At 38.9% G+C, this 21603-nt stretch overlaps 2 protein-coding genes across 10 annotated transcripts in view; both read left to right on the plus strand.

Moving 5' to 3' along the window:
- The window catches only part of PHKA1 (phosphorylase kinase regulatory subunit alpha 1), a 131140-nt gene extending 115327 nt beyond the window's left edge, over positions 1 to 15813 (plus strand). For 3 of the 7 annotated variants that reach the window (XM_060292559.1, XM_060292563.1, XM_030851037.2), the window contains 5 exons: positions 20 to 67; positions 7408 to 7578; positions 9736 to 9789; positions 11819 to 12019; positions 13226 to 15813. In XM_060292559.1, coding sequence (XP_060148542.1) covers positions 20 to 67; positions 7408 to 7578; positions 9736 to 9789; positions 11819 to 12019; positions 13226 to 13399 — 648 coding nt within the window. In that variant the 3' untranslated portion in view covers positions 13400 to 15813. The remainder of the gene's footprint in view (positions 1 to 19; positions 68 to 7407; positions 7579 to 9735; positions 9790 to 11818; positions 12020 to 13225) is intronic. The other 4 variants (XM_060292560.1, XM_030851038.2, XM_060292562.1 and 1 more) reach the window with 2 other exon arrangements.
- A 5099-nt stretch (positions 15814 to 20912) lies between these two features.
- HDAC8 (histone deacetylase 8) overlaps positions 20913 to 21603 on the plus strand; it is a 250574-nt gene continuing 249883 nt past the window's right edge. For all 3 annotated transcript variants that reach the window (XR_004038054.2, XM_030851045.2, XM_060292839.1), the window contains exon 1: positions 20913 to 21350. Coding sequence is in view for 2 of the 3 variants with exons in the window: in XM_030851045.2 (XP_030706905.1) it covers positions 21126 to 21350 (225 nt within the window). In the remaining variant the exon portion in view is untranslated. The remainder of the gene's footprint in view (positions 21351 to 21603) is intronic.

Consider the following 21603-nt stretch of genomic DNA (forward strand, 5'->3'; position numbering starts at 1 on the left):
TGAGCCATTTATTTTTCAGGTGGACTTTCGTAGACTGTCTATCTCAACTGAGAGTCAGGTGAAACAAGTAGGGATCCTTTAATATAGATTAACCTGCCTTTAGTTCTATAAAACATGCATGAGCTTATGGCTTTTTTACAAATAAGATAAGCCACAGAGTAGCTTGTTTGATTCTCCTTTTTAGCAATCTTTCTGCAGATAGCTTTCATTTTTCTGGGCCAAACTATCTTGCTGATTTTAAGAGGAAAGTAACTTGTTTCTGATAGCAAGAAATTGAAACCTTGAATTCCTCTTGTTAGGATTAATACATAATTTTGGAATTAATTTTAAGGAAGTAGACTTACATTTCTTGCTTTTAAGAACCAGACTAGGTAAGGGCTTTTTTAAACATCTATTTTCAGTTATTGTCCAGAAATTAGATTTTTATCATTGTCATGAAAGAGGTATACGAAAGGTGTTGTGAACACATAGAGGAAAAACATATAAATCAATCTGAGAGTTGGTGGGAGTCACCAAACATCATACTGTAGGCTGTTACTAATTTTCTCCTTGAAGATGAGAATAGATGAGTTATTGTGTTATACAAAGAAATAATTAACACAAACTTCCATAGTGTTTTTCAGAACTCTGGGAAATGGTGTGATTTCAAAGTCTTTTAATGAAAAGCTTAAAACTACTCCTTCTACTTCCAAAATAGACTTATGCTAGCTTACGATATTAAAACACGTCCAGAAGAGGAAAGGCAAAATGGAAATTTTGCTTGTTTGTGTGCTTGTGTGTCTGTTTGTTTTAGGAGTCAGAAACCATTTAGGAAAATAAAGAGCCAATGCTTGATGTTTAACTTGAAGTAAACTTAATTTAGGTATACCTATCAGATACCCTTTTACGTTTATATTATGCAAGTACAAGACCAGAATGGAATAAGAAAGGGCCTTGTGATAGAAAAGTGTTCACTTTACAGGATTTTTTCCTAGACAATTTGTATAATATGACCATTTTCCTATCTGAAAGGTTAAAGAACTACATTTCATACTGAAGAGTTAAAGTGATGTTCCTGGTAAACAGTTCTTGTTTTGGTTGAGAGTGATTGGCTAAATACTTCATGGTTGTTTATAGTCACAGAGTATTACTTACATGTTCATTATATATTTAGAACTTGAAGTCCATGTTCCCAGCTAGATTAGTATGATATTAAGGACTTGACCTACCCACCCAGCTATATCATTTAATTTTTTTTACACATACACTACCTATAGGACTTTAAGAAAGCCAAAATCATTAGGACTGTAATTTAGAGGATTGAGAGCTCTAAATTTTCATTACTTTCTTTCTTCTAAATACCGATTTCCATCCTCACCTGCCTGTCTGGTATTTTGTATTGTTCTAAGCCCTTTTCTCTGCCACTCACCAATGCCCTCTTTTCTGATTATAGAAAAAATACTTGTAAAGGTAGTTTTATTTATTTTACCCTTTACCATGACTTTTAGAGTCAGGCTATTTCATCAGCTTTTCTAATGATAACATGCTGGCTAGTTACTTGAATAGTCTGTAATTTTACTCTACTAATAACTTTTAAAAACACATAATGTTTGCCTTGCCTCATCACCTTTAAAAATTTATTTTCTCAAATATTTTTTATAGCCCAATGGTAGTCATCCCCTGGGTGTAGATTTGATGTCACTGTTTTTTTCTGGTAACTGCTGTTATCTTGTATTATATGACAATCAGATTGACTGAAAAAAAATGAATCAGGCTTCCCTGGTGGCGCAGTGGTTGAGAGTCCGCCTGCCGATGCAGGGGACAGGGGTTCGTGCCCTGGTCTGGGAAGATCCCACATGCCGCAGAGCGGCTGGGCCCGTGAGCCATAGGCCGTTGAGGCCACGCGTCCGGAGCCTGTGCTCCGCAACGGGAGAGGCCACAACAGTGAGAGGCCCACGTGCTGCAAAAAAAAAAAAAAAGAATCAAAAAGTAAAATTTATACTTATAAATCAACTGCATGCAGGGTGATATCTTTCCATTTCTTTTCCAAAAAGGCAGGTGAGGGGGTTCAACTCCAACCTCTTTTCCATTTCAGAAAACAAAATTCAATTTAATAAGTATTTATTTGTTAAGTATCTGTTCAGTCATTTATTCTTTTGACTAATATAATTAATTAAATGCCTGCTATGTGCCAGGCACTGGAAAGCATCGGTATCCGCTGGGAACTTGTTAGAGATGTGAAATATTGTTCTCATCCTAGGCCTACTGAATCAGAAAGACTGAGGTGAGGCCCAGCAATCTGTGTTTTAATAAGCTTTCTAGGTGATTCTGATGCACTTTTAAGTTTGAAAATCACTGGGTTACCTATTCTTATTGTTTATTCATTTGTAAATATTAATTGAGTGCCAATTTTGTGCCAGGCACTGGAAATACAATAGTGAACAAAACAGATGTGGTCCTTGCCCTCATGACGCTTACAGTTTAGGAAGACTGATCTCTGATTTAGTTTCCTTGGTTTAAATCAATAATCCATAATGGCCTATGATTTCAGATTTCTTAGGCTGAAGAGATTAAGGCCAGATGACAACCAAACAAAAAATGGAAAACAATTTGGAAACAGTATTGGTATTTCTGTTGACTTTAACCAAGTATATACCCTGTAATGAATTAGTGTAGTATGACTTGGCCAACTTTGTCATATCTACATTAATAAAGGAAGACAGAGGCATAGAGGAGGAGTTAATCTAAAAGCTCAGAACTATTGATATTTGGTTTTGGAAAACAGTCTGAATAGCCCTTGTGGTTTGACTCCGCTTTCAGCAGCCTAGGATCTTTTTTTTTTTTTTTTTTTTTGCGGTACGCGGGCCTCTCACTGTTGTGGCCTCTCCCGTTACGGAGCAACAGGCTCGGGACGCGCAGGCTCAGCGGCCATGGCTCACGGGCACAGCCGCTCCGCGGCATGTGGGATCTTCCCGGACAGGGGCACAAACCCGTGTCCCCTGCATCGGCAGGCGGACTCTCAACCACTGCGCCACCAGGGAAGCCCAGCCTAGGATCTTGATGGTAGAGACGAAGACAATGAAGATAAATCAAATGGAGTTCATCTACTTGGTGCATCAGTGTGATAGTCACTGGCCAATAGAAGTGCCTTAGGGCACTTTTCTCTTTTACATAGCAGTGGTGATATAGGCATTTGATCCAAATTAAAATGTAAGAAGTTCTTTTCTCAGAAAATATTTCTATTACCTTCTTTTTATTTTATTTCTGAATCTAAACTGTCAAAGAAACACTTTCCCCAATGTATTTTATCCTTTACTTTTATAAGTTTTATGTTGTAGCATGTACCAATACTTCATTCCTTTATATTGCTGAACAATACCTTACTGTATTGATATACACCACATTTTATTTATCCATTTATCAGTTGATGAACATCTGAGTTGTTTCTGGGTTTTGACTGTTATGAATAACGCTGCTATGAACCTTCATGTACAAGTTTTTGTGTGGACATATGTTTTTATTTCTCTTGGATATACATCTAGGAGAAGTGCTGGGTCATTTGGTAACTATGGTTAGCATGAGGAACTGCCAAATTGTTTTCCAAAGGGGACTGTACCATTTTACATTCCCACTGGCAATGTCTGAGGGTTCCAATTTCTTCATATCCACACCAATCCTTGCTATTGTCCATCTTTTTGATTCTAGCCATTTTAGTGGGTATGAAGTGATATCTCATTGTGGTTTTGATTTGCAGTTCCCTAAGGCTTATGATATTAAACATCTTTTCATGTGCCAATTGACTGTTTGTTTATCTTCTTTTGGAGAAATGTCCATTCAGATCCTTTACCCATTTGTTAATTGGGTTATTTGTCTTTTTATTGTTGAGTTGTAAAGATTCTTTATATATTCTGGATACAGATCCCTAAAGGTTCTTTATGTATTCTGGATACAAGTCCCTTATCAGATATGTGATTGGCACATAGTTTTTCCCATTCTGTGTGTTGCTTTTCACTTTTTTTTTTTCTCTGAAGCATATCAACCACGCAATTTACTTTCTTGATAGTGTCATTTGAAGAACAGAAGTTTTTAGTTCGGGTGAAGTCCAATTCATCTAATTTTTCTTTTAGTGTCCTATCTAAGAAGGCGTTGCCTAGCCCAAGGTCACAAAGATTTATTCCTATTTTTTAAGAGTTTTGTAGTTTTAGCTCTTACAATTAGGTCTATGATTATGTTTATGGGTCCCCAAGACCACCTCTCGGGTTCAGTGATTCACTAGGAGGACTCACAGGACTAAGCATACTCAAAGCTATGACTTATTACAGCAAATGAATACAAAACAAAGTCAGCAAAGGGAAAAGGTGCATTGGACAAAGTCCAGGGAAAACAGGCACCAGCTTCCGGAGTGCTCTCCCAGTAAAGTCACACAGGATGCAACTCCCCGTGCAATGAGTTGTGACAACATGTATGAAATATTGCCAACCAGGGAATTTCATTTAAGACTCAGCACCCAGGGTTTTTACTGGGGGCTGGTCACATAAACAGCCTCTGTCTGGCATGTACCAAAACTCTAGACTCCCAGAGGGAAAGCAAATGTTCAACATAAACCATAGAGTTTCCACAAACAGTTTAGGCACAATAAGCCACTGTTAATCAATTCTGAGAATGGTGGAAACCCTCCCAAAATCCAGCTCTCCAAATGCCAACCAAGGGCCAATCTTATAATCAGGCCTTTCCAAGAATAGCATTTCTGGCCTTCTATATTAACTCTTTTTTGCACAGTAACCCATTTGGACTTAATTTTTGTGTATGGTGTGTAGTAGGGGGTCCAACTTCATTCTTTTGAATGTGACTATCCAGTTGTTCTAGCACTATCTCTTAGATAGAAGACTGTCTTTCCTCCATTTACTTTTCTTGACACCCTTGTTAAAAACTGACAAAAATGCAGTGGTTTATTTCTGAACTCCCAATTTTATTTCACTGATCTACATGCCTAGCCTATGCCTGTATGACGCAGCCTTTTTTTTTTCCAGAGAAGGAAGGATTTATTACTTGCAGCAAGTAAGGAGAACACTTGTTTTCCCAAAGCAGTGTCTTCTTGACACAGTCTTGATTATTGTAGCTTTATAATAAATTTTGAAGTTGGGAATTGTGAGTCCTCCAACTTTGATCTTTTTTAAGATTGTGTTAGCTATCATGGGTCCCTTGAATTTTCACATGAATGTTAGGATAAGCTTGTCAATTTCTGCAAAGAACCCAATGGGATTTTGATAAAGATTGTGTTCAATCTATAGATCAGTTTTGAGAGTATTACCATTTTAACAATATTAAGTCTTCTGATCCATGAAAATAGGATCTCTATTTATTTAGGTCTTTAATTTCTTTCAACAGGTTTTGTAGTTTTCACAGTGTATGTTTTACACTTCTTTCATTAAATTTATTCCTAAGTATTTTATTCTTTTTAATGCTGTCTTAAACAAAATTGTTTTCTTAATTTCATTTTCAGATTGTTGATTGCTACTGTTTAGAAATACAATTAATTTTTGTATATTGATTTTATATCGTGCAGCCTCACTGAACTCATTTATTAGTTCTAATTGTTTTTTAGTGAATTCCTTATATACAAGATCATGTCATCTGCAAATGACTTTCCACTCTGAATGACTTTTGTTTTCCTTCTTAATAGCCCTGGATAGAGCCTCCAGTACAATACTGAATAGAAATAGCAAGATTGAACATCTTTGTCTTGTTCTGATCTTAGGAGGGAAAACATTCAGTCATCAACCATTCATTATGATGTCAGCTGTGGGTTTTTTGTAGATGCCCTCTATTAGATTTAGGAAGAACCCCTTTGTTCCCAGTTTGTTGAGTGTTTTTTATCATTGAAGCGGTGTTAGAATTTATTAAATGCTTTTTCTGCATCTATTAGGATGATATGGGTTTTATCCTTTATTCTGTTGATAGGGTGTATTACATTGATTGATGTCCAGATGTTAAAACAACGTTGAACTCCTGGAATAAATTCTACTTCATTGTGTGTATTAAAAGGTGTATCATCTTTTTTATATGTTGCTGAATTTTTAGGTTTGCTAGTGTTTTGTTGAGGATCTTTGTACCTCTGTTCATAAGGGGTATTGATCTGTAGTTTTCTTGTGATTTCTTTGTCTGATTTTGGTGTAAGGCTAATACTGGCCTCATAGAATGAGTTGGGAAGTTCCTTCCTTTTCTCTTTTTTGGAAGTGTTTGTGAAGAAGTGATATTAATTCTTCTTCAGATGTTTGGTAGTATTAACCAGTGAAGCCACCTGTACCTGGACTTTTCTCTGTGAAAGTTTTGTAATTACTAGTTATATCTCTTTGTTATAAATCTATTCAGATTTTGTTTCTTCTGGAGTCCATTTGGATAGTTTGTGTCTTTCTAGGAACTTGTGGTTTTCACCTAAGTTATATATCAATAATTTGTTGACATGTGACTGCCAATGGTATGTCCTTATAATCCTTTCTATTTCTTTAAGGTTGGAAGTGATGTCCTCTTTTTCTATCCTGACTTTAATACATTTCCTTTTTTTATTTTTTGGGTATGACTAGCTAAATATTTGTCAATTTTTTTGATGTTTATTTTCAAAGAAACAAATTTTTGGTTTCATTGATTTTTTTCTATTATTTTTGGTTCTCTATTTTTCTTTCTGTTACAGTCTTTGTTATTTTCTTCTCTTTGCTTTCAGTTTAATTTGCTCTTCTTTTCTTCTTTTTTTCATTGTCTTAAGGTAGAAGGTTTGGTTATTGATTTGAGATCTTTCTTCTTTTTTAATACAAGCATTTATAAAATAAACTTCTCTTTAAGCACTGTTTTAGCTGCATCCCATAAGTTTTGGTATGTTGTGTTTCCATTTTCATTCATCTCAGAGTGTTTTCTAATTTTCCTTGTGATTTCTTTCTTAACCCACTGGTTATTTAGGAATGTGTTGTCTAATTTCCACATATTTGTAAATTTCCCAAATTTCCTTTTGTTACTGATTTCTAATTTAATTTCATTGTAGTAAGATAATATACTTTGTGTCTTATTTCAATTCTTTTAAATTGAGACTTGTGTTATAGCCTACAGGAGCAACAAACCAAGCCATAGACCAGTTAGAAGTTTAACAGAAATAACCTGGCAAAGAGACAGTGAAGAACCTCCCATGTCATCAGTATTTTTATGGCTTTTCTTATGTATCACTAGATGCTTTCTGAAAGGCTCATACCTGTTTACATTGCTGCTATCTACTCATAAGTCTTCTAGCTTCTCTATAACCTTTTTGTCTTGGGTGTTACACTTAATTTGTGGTTTATAATTCTGCTGAGTGTGTTTATTATTCATTGTGCTATAATACTTTAATCATAGAAACAGATAACTCTTGATTTATGTTCTTTCCTCTACTTTTCTCCCAAGTCACCTGGAACCTCTATGAGTCCAAGTATTGGGTCCTTCCCTAGTGCATGTGGTCAACAGACATCTAAAGATAGTCGTCAAGGTCAATGGCAACGCCGAAGAAGGCTGGATGGAGCACTAAACAGAGTCCCAATTGGATTTTATCAAAAAGTATGGAAAGTTTTGCAGAAGGTGAGCATAATACACTGTAGATGTCTCTTTATTTCACACACCCCCCATGAAATTATCAGTCTCCTTGTCTGAGATATGACATGACTATGATATCACTGCAATTATATAAAAGTCATGTGCTCTTATGGATAAAACCTAGAAGAAAACATTAAAATGAAACAGTTGATTTGTTATTTTGACATTACTGATAATTTAGTCTCTCTCCATAACTGTTACTGTTGCAGTGTTTATAAATGAGATTTCAAAAATCATCACTTCTCTGCTTTTTGGCCATGGTTGGATATTGTGGGACATTGTGATACATTTACTGCTAATCAAATGAATGTGGTGATAAAGACTCACTTTCTTTGTAGCTATTGTAGAGTAGAAATGTTATTTGTAGCAATGTGCTGTTAATAACAAATGTTACTACAGTAAAACAACTGTGGCATCTGGGAAGCTTTATGAGACGCTCTTACCTATTTTTTTTCTTGGATGAAAACTACTAAATAAATGCAGTCATAGTGATGCTAATAGTCCAGAGACTCTACTGGTGTGACCAATTTTTGTTTTTCTGTCAAAGGCCTAGTTTGCCAAAGACTTTCAAGGGGACATCACACCATTATGATTGTGACAGATTTAGAAGGCCAAGAAGACTATTGTACTCATTCATAGATCTCATTCATAGTCTCATAGGTGCCACTTTTTGCTTCATTGCCCTTGGTAATGACCTGAAGAACACTTCAACCAGGACTTCAAAACCTTTAGTTATGTTTCTCCCCTTAGCACACTGATATTCCAGGGACAGAATCAGGTGATCCTTTGGAAAGGTGAAATTTGATTCCTCGAACTATCAACTCTGGCGATCTTCCTTTCAAAGAGTACCTATCAGTTATTTTCCTTCCATTTAACTGCTATAGCACAGTGGTAACAGATACGTGCTGTATCTCTCCAGCTCTGCCTGGCTTATGGCAATTCAGTTTCACAGACTACATGTAGTAGGTGCTCTTCTACCCAGATACCATGGAAAGTGTCTGTTCTTGTCATCAAAGAGTTTAATCCATAGTTATCTTCTTACACAGCAGCTGTAATGCAAGGCCAAAAGTGTTATGATAAAAGTGCAAAACCAGAAGGCTGTGAGAATACAAGGGAAGGAACATTCAAGTCTGACTGGGAAAATTGGGTATTTTGTGGCAGAATCAAAGCATGAATTTGAAATCCTAATGTAAAGGGGAAAAACAAATGCCGTCTGTTTTTATTTTCATTCCATTCCTTTCAGAGTATGAATGTAACATAATCACTCTGCACATATGTTTCAAGGCTGGTAATTCTCAAAGATTGTTATTTGGCATATGGAACATGGGATGGAAGTGTCTGGTAGGGTCGATAAACTTTTTGGATTGGAATATTTATCTGTGGTTTAATATATAATGTTTTGATTTATTTAAAATCTAAAATGGCAAATCATTAATTCCCACTGCTTTTTAATAATTGAATTGATGGTGGGGGGAAGATAAAATATCATTCGTTCATACAGTATTTCTTGAGCATCTGCCATGCACTAGGCAATGTCCTAGGTGCTCACAGGAATACAACAGAAAACAAAACAGACGACGATCTCTGTCCTTATGGAACTTACATTCTACTAAGGAGAGACAATAAATAAGAAACACAATAAATAAGTAAATTATACAGAATGTTGAAAGATGACATACTGTAGAGAAAGTAGAGCAGAGTGAGGGGATCAGGAGTGCTGATGGGGGATGCTTAACTAGAAAATGTAACTATGCATGTCTGGTAAATGCATATCTTGAGTTTTTTCTCTTCAGCCCAAAAAAATCTTTATGAAAGTCTATTTGTGATGGCTCTGGGACCTACCGTGGTATCCTCTCAGATAGTCTCTGAATCTTTAGGGCTAGACTATCTCAGCAGGTAGACCTTCCCGACCCTTCCACTCCCCTAAGTAGAGGATGAAGCTTGAGTTCCCTATAGTCCAACCCTGCTTCTTGCCACACAGTAAGCGTAACCCCTTGGCAAAGACCCGTGGGCTGCAGGGCCTTTCCCTGGCCTGTGATTACTCAGCATCTACCCAGGGGAACACACTTAGAAATACTAAGTGTCTCCTTACAGTCTCCCAGTTGTCAGCATGTCCCGGGTGACGTTTTTGCTGTTTTGCAGTGTCATGGACTTTCTGTGGAAGGTTTTGTTCTTCCTTCTTCAACCACTAGAGAGGTAAGATTCTGTGTCTTTCACATTTATTTGATTGATAGCTTGTCTGGCTAAAGTATTTCAGTGATCTCTTTTCAAAATAACAAATCTATGCTTTTATAAATCAACTGAACAAGAAATGCATTGGAAGAAAGGAGAGAATGTTCTTAAAAAATAGAATGGGAATATTAGAGAATAATTATGTGTTACATTAATTATATAAAGGCAGTTTCTTTTAATGGTTGATTAAGTTAGGCTGATTTATGTGAGTGTTGCCAGAGTTAGAAATGGCAGATGAGATAGAAATCTAAGAATGAATGAATGAATGACTTCTCATGTCCCCATCCTGCTCATCCCTACCTTTCTCTACTAACATGTTTGTAGACTATAAACCAGTGATCATAAACCAATGGTCCTTAGCTCTAACTATATATCACAGTAACCTGAGCTCCTATCTCCAATTCAGTGGATTAGACTCTCCAGGGATGGGGCATGAGCACCTGTACTTTATTTTTTTATTTTTATTTTTTTTAATTTTATTTATTTATTTATTTACTTATTCATTTATGGCTGTGTTGGGTCATCATTTCTGTGCGTGGGCTTTCTCTAGTTGCGGCGAGCGGGGGCCACTCTTCATCACGGTGCGCGGGCCTCTCACTGTCGCGGCCTCTCGTTGCGGAGCACAAGTTCCAGACGCGCAGGCTCAGTAGTTGTGGCTCACGGGCCTAGTTGCTCCGCGGCATGTGGGATCTTCCCAGATCAGGGCTCAAACCCGTGTCCCCCGCATTGGCAGGCAGACTCTCAACCACTGCGCCACCAGGGAAGCCCGAGCACCTGTACTTTAAAAAAAAAAAATCCTTAGAATAATCCTGATATATCACCATGGTTGGAAAACATTGCCATGAACCACAGACATAGATTAGGAGGTGCTTTTATATTTTGCTTTTTGCCCAGTCACACTGAAATTATAAAGAAATAGCTTTTATACAAAATCAACAAAGGAGCGAGAATTGGGAAGCTGAGAATAGTAAGACTGGATAGTAGAAAATTCTCAAAAACTCTGGAGTTCTTGTAGATCATGGCTGCAAGGGTGGGTACAGAAAGTTAATGCTGTGTTTCAGGGCTCCACTCCTTCCTAGAAGCCTCTTCCCTAGTAAAGAACACTGTGTCCTCTCTTGGTCTTCTCTCTGCCTTTAAGCAAGATTGAAATGTTAACAGAATTAATAATAATACATACCTGAATGTACCTTTAAGAGTCTCCAAAACACCTTTACACAGTCTTTAATTTGATCTTCAGCACAACTATGTGAGATAGCTAAGGAAGGGATTGTAGTTCCTAGTTCACAGATAAGCATACAAATTTAGAGAAGTGAATTGTCCAAGGTCATAGAACCAGTAACTGACAAAGACAGGACTTGAACCCAGGTCTTTAGACTTCAAATCTACATTGCCACCCTAAAGTATATACTTAATACAGTTTTACCAAAAATTAGCCCTCAATCCCCTTCACCCTAAAATAACTTCATATTTCTTCATGCCCTTTTTAATCTAACAGTATATAAATATTTTACATAATCCTCATCATCACGTATATACAATTTTAGTTTCTACTTAGATTTTTCCTTTATCCACAGTCATCTTATTTATTCTTTTAATGATTCTATAGAAACTCATGAAGTTGCTGTACCATGATATGCCATTATTTACACAACCATTCCCATGTTTAGATTACTTCTAGTTTTCCACTTGTGACTAATGCTGCTATAAAACACTCTTGCACATAGGGCTTTTCTCCTCTCTTGAATTATTTCCTTAGGATGAACTTCCAGAAGGAGGATTATGGATTAGAGGGCATTGATACTTTTATGACTCTTGTTATGCTTGCCAGATTGCCTTCAAAAACAAGATTGAACCTATGTACTCACTCAATTATATTAAAGGAGACTGAAGCAGTACTCTTGGCTACAGTATTTCTTCTGCCTTTCAGAATAGGTAATTGATGTCTCCTGCATGATGGGCTCTTAGGAAGTGATTTTCTTCTTCTCTATCACAGATGACTCCAGGTGAGATTAAATTCTCTGTTCACGTGGAGTCTGTCCTGAATCGTGTACCTCAGCCGGAGTACCGCCAGCTTCTGGTTGAAGCCATCCTTGTCCTCACCATGATGTCAGACATTGAAATTCATAGTATTGGAAGCATCATTGCTGTGGAAAAAATAGTGCATATTGCCAATGACTTGTTTCTTCAAGAACAGGTAGGCAAACCTGTTGTTTTCTCAAAGAGGAATGTCTGATACTAACCTGACTGCATTCAGAGCTCTTCAAGAAGCCAAGGTCACTTTCTTGTGTCCTCTTCCTCATAGCTCTTTTCTAGGCCCCCTTTGTAGTGGCTCTGAGCTCTATCTGTAAAAGAAGTAAGCTGTGGGATGACCTCTGTCTTTTACCATGAGTTTTGTGGTTGTGTTACATGGTAAAGTTGCCTGGAACTCAGGAGACTTTTATGCTTTTCGTCATATTTCAGACTACTTTTATCACACTACTTTTCGTAGCGATAAGGACTTAATAAGAAACTATTGGGTAGTATATCCTTTCTGGACGATTAAGGAAAAGAGAAGATTTGATTTTGGTTTTGTTTTGGTTTTGCTTTTCTCTCTTACCTGTAGGAAAATATTAAAGTGAAACTTTTAATTCTACATTTCCTTATTTTCTTAATAAATCTTATTCCAGGAAATAAAGCACATTTTAAAAATGCAAACTATTGAAAGCTTTCCAAATATTTCTTAGATTAAGAGTAGGACCACATAAAGTGAAGGACATGCACTGCTGTTAATAGAACAGTCTCCAAAACATGTAATCAGTGTTTCATTCTATTAGGCCCTGGGGGGGAATGCAAAGGAAATTAAAAGTTTCTCTAGGACTTTTCAAGGATTTTCTAGGACAGTCCTAATTTTAAATATTCTGATTGCTCTTAGTTCGTTGTAGCAGAAAATGTGATCCCTTTTAGGCATAGACTCTATATTGGAAAGCTTGAGGTCTATTTGAATTAAGTCGACTTAGAAAGAAATAATGATGAAATGCAAGATAAAATAATACATGCTGAAATCAGTGGTACTAGAAGGATTCAGACCAAAGTCCCTCTAGGGTGATTTGTAAGTATTAACATTTGACTCTTTAACAAACACAACTGTAATTACCTATTATATTTAACTTTCAAAAATTCAAAACAATTAATGCTTTAAAAATAATTTCATGTGATTTTAGGATCTAGTGAAAAATGCATATATAGAAACTCATAGTCACCATTTTGTGCATAACCCTGATCCCTTCCTGTCTAAACAGCCTAAGATCCAACTAGTTGGTGATGGGGAGGAGGCTCTGAGTTATTCTAATCAGGACTTTAATTAGTAGGATTAGTAATTTTTCCTTTCCCCTGTGTTCTCCCACCCTTAAAAACCAAACAGAAAACCCTCGGCGCAGATGATATCATGTTGGCCAAGGATCCTGCATCTGGCATCTGTTCTCTTCTGTATGACAGTGCACCCAGTGGCAGGTTTGGCACCATGACCTACCTCTCCAAGGCAGCTGCCACCTACGTGCAGGAGTTCCTGCCTCACAGCATCTGTGCCATGCAGTGAGGCCTCTAGGCCCTGGCTGCTGGGAGCCTTTTGACAGCCGGCTCCTGCCTCATTGTGCATGGAACTGAAATGTGATGGCCTGATCACTCCCGACCGTGCCCCTTTCCAACCCATCCCTCCCAAGAAGAGCGAACTTTTCTGATAAACTAACTGGTGTAGAAGACGTGAACCCTTGCCTGGAGGCATCTGCTCACCCAGGCTTTTCAGTGCCTTAATTCTTTCATGGTTCATAAAAGTTTGCATGTGTTTTTATTCTCTAGATCTGTTACAACCTTAGTTTTCTAACTCCTGTTTGGGGAGCAGGTGTTAATAATAACTTATTCCTAAAGTTTGATTTTTCTTATGTTTGGTTCATTGTGTGAACGAGTAGTGGGTGCTTTGGAACATTATTTCAAGTGAGTAAACCCTAAATTGTTGGACTTTATGCTGCTATAAATTGGAAATGTCTATCCTAAGTGCCTTTTCTTGGGAAAAGAGTACCAGATCATGGTTTTCTTCTTTACTCACATGCTGCCTCACACTGAATGATGAACTCCTTTCTGTGCAGAACTTACTGTCTCTGCTTTTGCCTTCTCTATATCGGCACACATAATTCTTACTCTCCCTTTGGTGAAATATCAAAAAAATGCAAGTGCAGTGTGCATATTTAAGGATTTCAGTATTAACACTTAAAATCACATTTTATGAAGATTGCTGGTACTCAAAGATGTATTTGTAGTAGAAAATGCAGAATAACCCAGAGAAATGGAGCCAGGGTCCCAATTCCAGAAAGGAGGGGGGCAGAAGAGAAGATGTCTGGGTAGAGTCTTACACCTAGGAAACAGAGAAGGAATTAGAGATGGGTTAGTGCCCTGAAGAGAGCCTTGTACACTAATCCATGGCTCTGAAGAGTGGGCCAGCATACAACACAGAGAATAATTGAAGCCTCTGTCTTTGGCGAACAGGCATATAGCAGTCCAGTCTACAGCTGCTTTACTGAGCACTCTTTCTTTGTGCTCACCTGGTCTCCGTCTCACTCACCTATTCACTCTCTATAGCATCCACCCCCTCCAACTCCCTGCCCTCCTATCTACTTTTAAACTCATTCATTTACATTTTTACTTCCTGATTCTCTGTGTTCATATCTATGTATATCTTGATATCTGCAGGCATGTATCTGTCTCTCGTAAACACCTGCATTTGTATGTGTGTCTAAGCACACGTGGGAATTTTTCTGAATGTTAAGTAGTTTTGACATGCCTGTATATCTGTCTTTATCTACATTTGACAAACTGAGTTAAGTATGTAAATATGAGTGTTGTGTGTGGGAGAGGGGTGTGACTATGGCCTCAGGCTGATACGCAAAAGATAGTGGAGGATTCCTTGAGTCCTCTTTCCTAGTCTCATGTTTAGGTAGCCAGTTGAAGAATGTTTCTCCTAACTTTCTGTCTTAGTTCCAGGCCACTATAACAAAATACCATAGACAGGGTAGCTTAAACAGCAAACATTTATTTCTCACAGTTCTGAAGGCTGAGAGATACAAGATCAAAGTACCAGCAGATTCAGTGTCTGGTGACGGCCCTCTTTCTGGTTTGTAGATAGCTGCCTTCTTGCTGTATCCTTACATGGCACAGAGAGAGTGAGCTCTCGGCTCTTCCTCTTTTTCTCAGGGCACTAATCCTACCATGGGGACTCTACCTGATTATCTCCCAAAGGCTCCCACCTCCAAATACTTTCACATTGGGGATTAAGGCTTCAAGATATGAATTTTGGAGGGATGCGAACATTCAGTCCATAGCATTTTCCTTCTCCTGTTAAGACTCTACTAATTTCCCTGTTTATACTCAGATAACCTCCTACTTCAATCCCCTATTTTCCTTCAGATTTTTTCAGGTTTTTCTCCAAGAATGGGGATGGGGGATTCTCTAAATAATTGTAACAGAACCAGTGACAATATTATGAGTACACATGAATAAATGAGCATAGTAGGGTGATAGAAAACAGATAGTGGAAACAAAGAAAGGATGGCCAAACTTTTCAGTACCTCTCTTATAGGAAATGGAAACACACAGTAAGTAGCTTTCTGATTACGTGATTTTCTGGTCACATATAAAGAAAATTTACACCCTGTTCTGAAACTGTCTTTTCACTGGCTGCAAGTGTACCCCAGCCACAGAGAGTACATCTGGAGTGGCACAGTTGAAAGCCACCACTCCCTCCCACACAAATTTACCTGAACTGACCCTGATGGCTACATTTCTCTGGGTTTATGAAGTTATCTATCACTATGCTTCCCACACACAGCTACTTCACTTTTAAAGCAACTGTTTAGAAAACTTGATTCATATTTTGTTCATTTTAAGCATGTGGTACTAAAAAACACATTGGACACTTTTTAAGCACTTATGTTTTGAAAACAGAATAAAAAATTAGAATTTCCAATTAAATCATGTCTGGTGCCAATGTGCAAAACTTTATATGTGTTTCTGTGATTGGAGTTTATTTCATGGCTCTATTTTACATACTCTAATTATGCGGTACAAAGTTCATAATTGGATCAAAGTAGAATAATATTAATACATAAATCATATATTATACATTATATAATATGGTATGTAATATATGTAAAGAAATGCAGTTTTATCATTCGAGTGCATGACTGCTCAAACTAGGCTCACTGAATTCCAACTAGCTTATTGACATCTGTCGGGAGCCTGTTCTGATGAATGAATAAGACTGATTTTTGGTCAGCATTATAATTGTTTGCAGGTGGTGCTCCTGCACAACTGGAGGGTACCTAAAAACAGTTCGTTCTCCTAAGTGTTATAACTATTCGGCAGAATCTTGTTCAACTACTCATTAGCCTTTTGTGTAACAAGAGAGGGTTTATCCAGCAAGGATGAACAGTCTCTGCAGTCCCATCCTGGTTAATTAGGTTATACTACATTCTGAGAATTTTATGCAGCTGATGGGTCCAAAGTTATTCTTACTCTGACCCTTTTCTACTTACCAAATACCTAGTACCTGTACTAATGCAATGGAGATAAATATAGTGTCTTCCACACTTAGTCTTCATTTCCTATTAAACTTGAGTGACCTTAGGTCTTGGTTTGCCCAGGACAGTCCCCGTTTATGCCTGTTGTCCTGGCATAATTATTAATAGCACTCTCTGTCACTCAAAAGTGTCCCAGTTTGGATGGTATGGTCACCCTCTATTTAGCAGAAGTCCGATTTCTTTTAAGGCTAGGCCTAAAAGCAAAGGACCTGTTCTCAAACCAGTAACAGTACTCTTGCAGTAACGGTATGTGGGTGAGGATAGCAATGGGGTGGAGACTTTCCCCCAAATTGAGGAATATTTGGCATAATAGCTCTTAAATGATAATCAATATTTGAGTGCTTACCAAATGCCAGACATTGTTATACAGGCACTTGGTATGACCATCTTATTCTGTTTTCACAGTCACCATGTGAGTTAATTACTGTTGTCATCCCCATCTTCCATATGAGGGAACTGAGGCACTAAGCATTATAAGCAAATTGTTGAAAATCAGACAGCCAGGAAGTGGTAGAGCTTGGATCTGAGCTCAAGCAGTTTGACTCTATAGAGTTCACATTCTCAACAATGACACTCTCCAAGGAAAAGACATTAGGAAGTGGTGTGAAAACAAGGGTCAGTTGGTTCACTACAGTTGAGATATCAGTGGGCATATTGTAAAATGCACAAAGAAGGTGGCCAGAGGGGTGGTGACTTCTTAATGTGTTTGCTTTCCCTTCTGCCTGCTTCTGCCAGCAAGTGAAGGCAGAGGAGATCATCAAAAGAAGTGGCATAGCCCATCCTGACCTTGCTGGTTCAAAAACTACCTTTAGCAAAAATGGCTAAGGAAAGTGAGGCCAAGAACTTGTCCAGGGTCACCACACTAGTAAACTTTGGAGCCAAGATTCAACCTATTTCCTCTGACTTCAAGTCCTCTGACTGCAAATCTGGTGCTTTGAGAAAGGTTTTCTTCCCAAGTTAAGGATCGTATGGGTATTAAGCTTGTGGAAAGTTGAGGTTGGGACCTGTGGCATGGTTTGTGCTCTATCTTAATCATGAATAAGGGTGCAGCCTCCCTGTGGGATTTGCTGTTGCAGATCCTTGTGCAACAATTTATCTTTTTCCATAGTTGAATCATCTTGCCACATTGTATGCCAAATGAGGATACTGTTTCCAGTTTAAAAGCAATGCTCCCCATGTTGAAGTGTTCAGCTACCTGTTGCTAGAACTGAAAGAACACATGGAAAAATCAATTTTCACATCAGAGTCCAGACTTTAGAGTCTCAGTTGGCCAGTCTGTATCCTGCCCTCCTTCTCCACTGTCTATCCATGAAAAGCCCTAGACAAGTCCTGTTTCCTCCTTATATTGCCAACTTGTCATGATCTCACCTTTTAGTCAACTCCTACAGCCCCATAGACTCCTTCCCCTCTGTAAACATGTGCATTTCTCTCTTATTCTAAAAAAATATTCCTGGGCTCTGACATCCCCCTAGGTTGATATACTATAATAATTCCTTCCTTTCACAATCAAATTTCTTCAAAAAGGAAGTTACACTTGACAGCATTGGCTTCACTCATTAACCCCTTGCAATCTGGCTTCCTCCCTTGCCTCGTGTGTTTTTCATAGAGCACCAGTGAACTCCTAATGGCAAAAGGGGTTTCTGACCCTTTTGCAATACATGACATTGTTACTACCTCTCCCTTCTTGTAACCCTCTCATCCCTTGATTTCTGTGAAACTGTACCAGTTCTCACCCAACTATTACTTTTTTGTCTCCTTTTTGGCATCTTTCTCTCCCAACTCCCACAAACGGCATTCTCCCAAATCACTCTCTTCTTCCTAGCTCAAAGATTCTCACCATGGCGTGGGGCAGGTTTTAAAAAGTGACATGATCTGATTTACATTTTTTAAGAAGCTCACTCTGCGGCTACAAAAAGAATGGATTGTAAGTCAACAAGAGTGGAAGTAGAAGCCAGCTAGGTATTGCAGGAAGTCCAAGTGAGAGATGACAGTGCCAGGACTGGGGTGGCGGCAGTGCAGAGGAGAGAAGTGGAGGTAGTTAAGACACGTCTTGGAGGTGAAACCAATGGAAATTGATGGATTAGATTTGGGAGTGAAAGAAAAGGAGGGAATACAAATAACTCCCAGGTTTCTGGCTTAGGCAACTGGATAGACTTTGGTATCTCTACTGAGCTATGAAAGATGGGGAAGGGGTGGCAAAGACTTGGATAGGAAAATCAGGAGTTTGGTTTGAAAATGTTAAGTTAGATATGATTAGACATCGCAGTGGAGACAGCCATGTTCCCTTGACTATCTCACCCACTGTTATGACTTTAGCTATCTCTTATCTATGTGGGGAAATAAACTGGGTTAAGCACCTGCCCTACCCTCTGAGTTCTTCCTTCTCATTTCCCTCTTCCTTATATTGATACTGCTGGCCTTCTCTTCACACAGACTTTAAGAATTTTCAATAACTTCTCCATCTGCTCTCACCAATATTCAAGTACTAGTAGTAAGGAAGTCCTGTTGAACCTACCCTGTGCATTGTTTCTCCCTCTCTGTTTCCATTGTCCCTACCCTAGTTTAAATCATCATTGCTTTGGAATTCCCTGGCGGTCCAGTGGTTAGGACTCCGTGCTTCCACTGCAGGGGGCACGAGTTCTAACCCTGGTCGGGATCCCGCATGCCACGCGGCACAGCCAAAAGAACAAAAAAACAAAACAAAACCATAAATGATCATTATTTCTTATCTGATCCATTGCAGCACTCTCACTGCTTGTAGTCTTTCAATAGTTAATCTTCCCTACACACTACTGCTGTAGAAATCTTTTATTTTAAGATTTCTGTTTATATGTCTCCCCATTTCCCACAGGGTGAGGTCTATTCTCTTTAGTCTAGTATTCAAAACACTTCATGAGCCAGCCCCTTCAACTAAACTAGCCTAGAAATGTTCTCCTTTTTGTTTTTGCTTATGCTGTTGATTCTAGTCAGCATGCCCTCCCCTGGCTCCCTTCTTCACCAGGTAAAATCCTATCTATCCACCAGGACCCTCTCAGATGTCACTGAAGAAGAACCCTAGTTGCCATTTACTAAGTACCAGTTATTAAGTACTTAATGCTTAGTTATTAAACAAGCATCCTACATTCATTATCTGACTCTGCTTCTTGTGTATCCGTCTCATCTACAAGAATGCAAATTCCCTGAGAGCAGAGATCAGACTGTAATTCATCTTGAGGATTGAATCCTCAGCTGTACTGTACACTTAGTTGATGTCAGATAAAGTTTGATGAATGATTGAATGATGGCAGAACTTTGAGCTAATTGCTATGGGAAGATACAAAAGGAGCATGAGAGCTTACATTCTAGCTAAAGAAACACATCGCAGGAGAAAAAAAAAATCCAGAATACTAAGTATTGAGGAGATACTAAATGGAGGGTTGAACAAGGTTAGATTTAACACAAAGTCATCCTGGAGGAATCAAGTTTATATAGTAAAGGGAATGTTCAAAAACTTCAGTGTCAGGCAGACCTGGTTTTGAATTCCTGCTTTTCTGTTTGTGTGTGTGACTTTGAACAGTTATTTTCTCTAAACTGCATCTGTAAAATGGGTGTATTACAACCTCCTTTATAGGACTGTTGCAAGGATGAAATGAGATAGTATATCCAAGTGCATATCACAATACTCCATAAATGTTTAAAGAGTAGGGGAAAAAAGCAAACTAGAATATTGGATTGTCTGAGAGGTTAATTCATGTTGATGTGAGAGTTGGGGCCTTGGGCATTGGCTAGTTTGTGTCAGATCATAGGGGCCCCCAGGAACCTGGAAATACTGATGGTAATTCTAAAACTGCTCCAGGATACTCTTTAATGTGAACCCTCACACTAAACCTAAAATATTTCCCTAACTCTTGTATAGCTGCAGAGAAAAAAAGGAGGGAAGGAAGAAGAGCTGCAGTTTCCAAACATCACTGAAAGTATCTGCTTACACACTTAACTCCAAGTGAATTTTCAAGGAGTGATTTGACATCATTGCTTGACTGAATCTACGAAGCAATTTACAGAGTACCAGCCAGCGTCTTGGGAAAGTGGTACCAGCTTTGCCAGAGTGAATTATTGAGATTGTTAACTCTTATATGGACATGGATAGTTAATGATGAAAAGCAGTGAACTAAGTTGCAGCACAGAATTGACTGTGTAAACTTTTCAAACAGTTTGTACCATTAATTAATCCCCCACCAAAAAGAGCCCGTCTGATGTGTTGGGTGGTGCTGGGCTCTTAGTGGCCACACTGTGTCTGTCTTTAGATATTTATATGGGTGTGTTTGCAGATTGAGACAATTCATAAAGCGTTGACGGTGATCCTTTTTTTTTTTTTTAGCGCTAAAACTCAAATTCGCGGCTATTTTAGTAATTAGCCCGGACTCTTCCGCTACTCAAATCCCTCGAAACTACATCTCCCAGCATGCTCTGAAGCTGGTCTGACTTCATCTCAAATGGCCCCGTAGGGCAACAATGGTTAGTTTTGACTGTGCTTATTTGTGCTATAAAATATCGATCCTAATTGGCAGCTATTTGGGCTTTTATATCTGCCGACCTCCGTTTTTGAACTGTAGTCACTAAATGTAGGGGTTCTGGCCTGACAAGGCCCATGCATTTCTTCAATTGGATGGGGAGCAGGGACAGTGTCACCGGCGATCTCGAAACTAGGAGGGAATGTTGACCAGGGAGCACCGCTGCGGCCGATCAGAGGAGCAGGAACCGGAGCCCGGGCTGAGTCCGAAAAAAGCCGGATCCGGACGGTGGCTCCGGAACGGCTGTAAGTGGAAGATGGAGGAGCCGGAGGAACCGGCGGACGGTGGGCAGTCCCTGCCCCCGGTTTACATTTACAGCCCCGAGTATGTTAGCATGTGCGACTCCCTGGCCAAAGTCCCCAAACGGGTAAGAAAGGTTGGGATGAAAGACCGTGGGTTTTGGGGGTGTGGGTGGGAGGCCGGTGGACGGGAGGGCATTAGGAAGCGAAGAGGATACAGGGCTGGGGGAAATCTTCAGCAGAAATTTGGGCGGCTGTACCAGGTGATGGAGGAAGTGTTCCCTTAGAGAGTTTCCTGAGAGCGCAGCGGGGCGTCCAACGGACAGGTGGGGGTGGGGTGGAGGTGCGGGGGAGGGGGAAGGGATGGCATGGAGGGGATGG

The sequence above is a fragment of the Globicephala melas genome, chromosome X, assembly GCF_963455315.2.
Source record: "Globicephala melas chromosome X, mGloMel1.2, whole genome shotgun sequence".
In the NCBI taxonomy this organism is placed as follows: domain Eukaryota; kingdom Metazoa; phylum Chordata; class Mammalia; order Artiodactyla; family Delphinidae; genus Globicephala; species Globicephala melas.